The 5,649-nt window shown below is 32.6% G+C and overlaps 1 protein-coding gene across 2 annotated transcripts; it reads right to left on the bottom strand.

Moving 5' to 3' along the window:
* Positions 1–1,209: 1,209 nt before the first annotated feature.
* On the bottom strand, positions 1,210–3,625 carry LOC105769085 (glucan endo-1,3-beta-glucosidase 7). Of its 2 annotated transcripts, XM_012589492.2 has the most exons (5): positions 3,457–3,625; positions 2,492–3,156; positions 2,055–2,390; positions 1,646–1,958; positions 1,210–1,557 (listed from the first exon to the last, which is right to left on the bottom strand). In XM_012589492.2, the coding sequence occupies exons 1-5, from the start codon at positions 3,521–3,523 to the stop codon at positions 1,520–1,522; spliced, it is 1,419 nt and encodes a 472-aa protein (XP_012444946.1). In that variant the 5' UTR covers positions 3,524–3,625; the 3' UTR covers positions 1,210–1,519. The 2 variants fall into 2 exon arrangements, with proteins under 2 accessions (XP_012444946.1, XP_012444945.1); XM_012589491.2 differs by having other exon boundaries at positions 1,210–1,958.
* Between the last annotated feature and the right edge of the window lie 2,024 nt (positions 3,626–5,649).

Genomic DNA, 5,649 nt, shown 5'->3' with positions numbered 1-5,649 from the left:
CGTTTTCTCAAAATTCGTAGGCCAAAATAATTTTTTTTAAGGTGGGCCGATCACACCTTAATAAAAGGATCGGTGGCGACTCCAGTTTTATTTTTAAAAGTTGACAACTAAATTTTTTGTTTTCAAAAAACGGTTTCGACACTTTAAAATAATACAAAGGAGTTAAATAGGAATCTAAAAATAAAAACTTTCTATTTTAAAATAAATGTACGAAACATCCTATCAATATATATATGAGTGAAGGAACAACCAAACATTAATGATTTGATATAAGTTAGCATGCCGTATATTGAGGCTTTTAAAATTTTAAACAAATCATAAAATATTACAAAACAATCATGGTAGAAGTATAATTCATATTATTTCGATATTGTTGGAATGTTTAAAATTAAACTTTTAAAATAAGATTGGTGAAAATCTCATCATAAAATTTGTCAAAATTTGAAGCATCGATTTGTCTTTCCTTTTTTAGGAAACCATAGTTCTCGTAGATGATAAGGAATGAATTTTGATATTTATATAAAGACAATGATGAAAATGGAAGAAAATAAATCATCAAAAGTAAAATAAAATTATCACTAAACAATAACTCAAAGACTTACTGCGCTTATGTTTATATAAAATTTATTTTATTATGCTTTATTCTTTTATTGTTTGGAAGTTTTTTTTTTTAACTTTTAATTTCATATAACGTATAAATGGATTGTAATCTCTATGAAGTTTAAAGTCATAAAATATTCTTGATTTTTCCCCTTCATTTATACATAATTAATTAGAAAATAACTTAATTATATACAAATAGATTTATTTATAAATAAATTAATTAAAATTAAAAGTTATAAATGAACCTATAGAGAATTAACTACAAAGAAAAACAATTATATATTTAATAAATAAAATAATTAAAATATAATGATAAAATTTAAATTTTATTTACTAAATAACTTTTTCACAAAATTTTAGGTCCTAATATTTAAATTACCTTGTGGTTTGCTTTTTCTTTAAAAGAAATGGTGGGTTTGTTCAGTTGTTCCAAATACTTCCAACATTTTAATTTCACTTAACGATGTACCATATATACTCTTCAAGAATGCAATTTATCACGATTTTCTACTCTTCTGCAATTACATTTTCTTTTTCCAAGATGTCGATGACAACGTTAAAAGTTACCATTGCTTTCTCCAGTTTCTGAGAAAACCGACGGCTGAATTACTTAAAAGTCATCTTCAATGTGCCTTTATAAAAAGACAGCACTTGCTGCTTTGAAGTACAACAATAATTTGCATCAATTCTTAAATCCTTTGCAAATACATGCATACATACATCCATATATATAATGCAACAAGACATGAGGTCCTAATTTCTAAATTAAAAAAGGTAAGCATTTCTTTCATCTTTTTCACACTCGAAGAAGTGCCAATCACTCAATACCATTACTGAAAGTTGATGAAAATAAAGAACAACAAAAGTTGCCCCCCACTGCCCTTCATTCATCTGCCCGAATTACTACTCTCCTTTTTCATGTACTCCCACCAGGGAAAGTGCAACCATTATAGCCTGTAAAGTGCCAAATATTCATATAAAATGAGATTAACAATTGTATTCATACAGTAAAAAGCAGAGGTCCACTTTAAGAAATTTGTACTTGGGTTGCTAGAAGAAAGCATGGCTGCTTGTGAGAAATCACAGCTCGATGGATCCGGGCCAGAACTTTGATAATAGAGATTCATCGCATATGCTGCATGTGCTGATAGTGTATTTGGCTCGAAACAAGACCCTCCCGGTTGGATTGGACTACAATCTATGCCATGTGCACAAGCATAATCCAAACTTGCCTGCAATTCGGCATCTGTAACATCTTTCTTTGGAACACACCAAGATGCTTTCTTTGGCTCCGGCGATGGTGCCACTACTGACAGCGTCGCTGGTGTCTTCTCTGTTGCGGGACTGGCCGGAGTCTTGGGGAGAAAAATAAACAAATATAAGATTCACTGCCAATTATTAACACTATGAAGATGAGAGCTGTTGAGTAATAGTCGTCGAAGTTTTCTCACCTGGGCCTGGCTGCTACTCTTTGAGAGGCCAACGTCATAAGTCATGGTGAGATCGGCGGATTGGTAAAGCCCGAAGGATCTTTCGGAAGTTGGTCCGGGTTTCAAGTTCTCATCGTAGAGAGCAAATAAATATGTGTCGACAGATTTCCCCGGCATCAATGGAGTCCCCACCATTGACCGAAGGTGCGCAATCAAGTTTCCATTGTAAGCCTTGGCGTTCTCAATGCTTGCTCCTACTTCATCGCTGTCTCCTTTGTACGGCCAACCTGTCTCGGCAACCACGATTTCGACGTTCTTAAACCCCATGGCATCCAATGCAGAACGAACAGCGTCCACCTGTGTATAAGTAAAAAATCCATTAAATTAAACGAAAAGAATCATTTTAAGTGGGAATTATAAAACATGTTCATGTTACATGCATGGGAGTATGGGACTACCTGAGCGTCGAACATGTTCATGTAATTGATTTTCGTGTTGCCATCCAAACGCCCCGAATTGGGTTGGAACAAGCAGAACGCCAGCGTTTCAGGCCTTGGATCGCTCCGGTAAGCGAAGAAAGGGTACGGGTTAATGGCAAAAGGTGAACCGGTAGCATTGTTAAATGCTAAGACTCCCTTCAACATGTCTCCATAAGCCGGGTCGAAGCTCCCAGAAGATGGCGGCTCAGACTGTTTCAACAGAGTCATTGAATGCACCGTCGAGACCTTCACCTTATCCCCCAGCGAAGCCGCATCGAGGGCATTCTTGACATTTTGCATGGCGGGCAACAACTGAGATATCAAATTGTTATCACCCGACATGATGACCTCGTTGCCAACGTTAATCAGGATGATTTTACTGGCTGGATAATAAGCAACTACGTTTGTATCCACCCAGTTTTTGGCAAAATTCGGGTCGGAGGCCAAGGCAGGGATGTCACCGTTGGCCGTGCCGATGACGATGCCAATTCCGGTGTTGGCTAGCGCTTTGATCATTGCGGCGTCGGAGCCGTATAGTCGGACCTTTTGGATTGAAGTGGATTGGAGAAGCTTTGCCGTGGCTGCCGGTGATGGTAGATTGTCGGCCACTTGTCCATAATTTACGCCAATAAATGATTGGGATTCTGCAGGTAAAGGCGTATCCTGTTAAACTTCTCTCGGGAATACAAATTTCCCCCTTACATGTAGTTAAGTGAACTGTTTCCACTGTTCAACGATGTCTTAGAAGCGAAAACAAAGGAATGAACTGGTTTTTTCCATATATGATGTTCAAAGAAAAGTTTGCATAAACAAGATAAAAAAGTTATATTTTAAAATATTGAAAAAAAACCAAAGGAAAAAAGAAGGTGAATTCTACATTTTACCATACAATTAATCTCAGATACTTGGATTAAACCGTGGAAGAAAGGAATGAAGAAACTTACTTGCTTTATTTACTTCCAGTAACAGAGTCAGAAGGAGGAAAGTTACAGTAAAATGAAGCGCAGACATAACTGAAGGGATGATCTCTCAGTTTTGCACGTTACAAAGTCTGATTTCATTCATTCGTGAAAGTGTCGCAGCGATAAATAAACAAGCAACGGGAAGGGAAGAAGGGTATAATCGTAAAAGAGAACTTTCGGTGGGAAAAGGATTTGAGAAAGAAAAGGATAAAAACTTCGAAATTAGTATCACGTGTTTAAGGGCCCACGTGTAATTCTTTACAATCAAACGAGTTTTGAATTGGTAGACGTGGCGAACATCACGTAGGAAACGTATCACGTATGAGTAAATTCATTGATTATAATTTTTGTTAAGTGCTAAATTTTAATATAATTTTATATTATAATTATATAATTGTAAATTTGTAACAAAATTTTGAAGGCGAAATCTATGTTTATATTACATATATTGGAATATTTTGGATTCCAATTATTTTAAAATATTTATACGAGGATGTTTTAGTTTTTAAAAGAAACTAAAATAATTATACATTTTTGAACGATGTATTTGATGAAACTTGAATATATAAGTAAAATATTATATTTACCACACGTTTTTACTTTATTATATTTTAATATTTATATTTTATTGATTCATCAATTGTGTATTTATATTTTATATTTTTATACTATTATTTAAGTCCTTAATTGAGTTGGTATTACGAGTTAATTGAGTATCGATTTGATTAGGAAAATTACTTTAATGCCTTTTCATATTTAAAATAAATTATATTATTTGAGAGTATTCTAGTCTTATTCTTTAAAAACAAAAATATTTATATGCACATGATGAAATTTCAACCCATGTCGTTTGCATTAATAAAATATTAGATCGACTACTTAACCAAATCTGTTTTATTGCTCTTAATAAATTTTAACATTTATATTTTATTACATCCATCAATTATATATTTGTACTATTATTTAAGTCCTAACTGAGTTAGTGTCACGAGTCAACCATACATCAACTTGATTAGAGAAATTACATTAATGTCTTTTATATTTAAAAGAAATTTTATTATTCAAAAATATTTTAATTTTTTATAAATAATTGCACATTATTAAATTCAAATGCAAATCAATTGAATTAGTAAATATTAAATTTATTAATCAACAAAAAAAATTATACGTATTTTCTAACCTATATATTTGTACGATAAGGAAATTACCCATATATATATAAGTTTTTATTTAAAGCGATTGAGGGTGGGTTTGGACGGATGGTACGTTTACCTGTGATTAGTGTAAAAACAACAGTGACGATGAGATTAGATATTGTATCGATATTGTAACATGAGACAAAAAGTAAACTAAATATACCGCACCGTATCCAATCATCCATCCAAATCCATCCTGACTGAAGTTTTTAATTCGGTTGGAGGTAGGTCTGTAAACAATTTGACATCAATTAAAACTATTTAATTATCCTATAAAAAGTATTTCTATGAAGATCATCTAATTCGAAATTATTAAAATATTGTTCAACTTTAACTAACCCAAAGTTCATTTGGTTTGGAGTTTGGACATTGATTTGTATTTGTGTCTCTTGTTCAATGGCCGAACCGAAAGTTGCTTTAGTTCGGTAACTTTATGGTTCTCCATAAATAGATTTTAGGTTTTTTAACTCCATTAATACCCAAAAAAAAGTTTTTTTTATTCCTTTAATACAAAAAAATATTATCATGAATAGTATGTACATGAGATTATAGTAGAGTTTAAAAAAATCATTTTTTATTGGTGGTGTCAACTTATACTGTAGCATTAGTATTATCTGATAAAATACAAGTAAAATACATATTGGAGGGGTGAAAAAATCTTGTCAGCCGACATCTAGGTGGAGAGAGTTTGTCAGGTAACACATTTTTTTGTATTATAATTTATTTGTTTAAGGTTTTGTAATATTTATTATTTGTTCGATTTTGTAGTTTGTGAAGCTAAGGAGCCAACAACAAATTTTATCTGAAATGTATTTCTTTTTCTTCCAAGCCAATTGTTTTTTTTTTTTGACTAATGTTGGTCAGTCTTTTTCTCCATTCTATAAACTCTCTCTCTCTCTCTTTTCTCATTTACTCCACGTGCTTTCTCTCCAGTTTGTAAATAGCGATGTTTGTCGTCACAGAAACTCCAACAACCACA

The sequence above is a fragment of the Gossypium raimondii genome, chromosome 5 (genome assembly GCF_025698545.1).
Source record: "Gossypium raimondii isolate GPD5lz chromosome 5, ASM2569854v1, whole genome shotgun sequence".
Lineage (NCBI taxonomy): Eukaryota > Viridiplantae > Streptophyta > Magnoliopsida > Malvales > Malvaceae > Gossypium > Gossypium raimondii.
Note: the sequence above shows the minus strand (reverse complement) of the source record. Positions and strands in the feature narration are given on the sequence as shown.

Bases quoted from the DNA above. Each gene is read 5' to 3' on its own strand.
- LOC105769085 (XM_012589491.2), bottom strand. From the start codon at position 3,523: ATGTCTGCGCTTCATTTTACTGTAACTTTCCTCCTTCTGACTCTGTTA. The intron at 3,157-3,456 runs GTAAGTTTCTTC...CTTTACCTGCAG, and splicing joins ACTGGAAGTAAATAAAGCAA to AATCCCAATCATTTATTGGC. The intron at 2,391-2,491 runs GTAGTCCCATAC...ACTTATACACAG, and splicing joins TGAACATGTTCGACGCTCAG to GTGGACGCTGTTCGTTCTGC.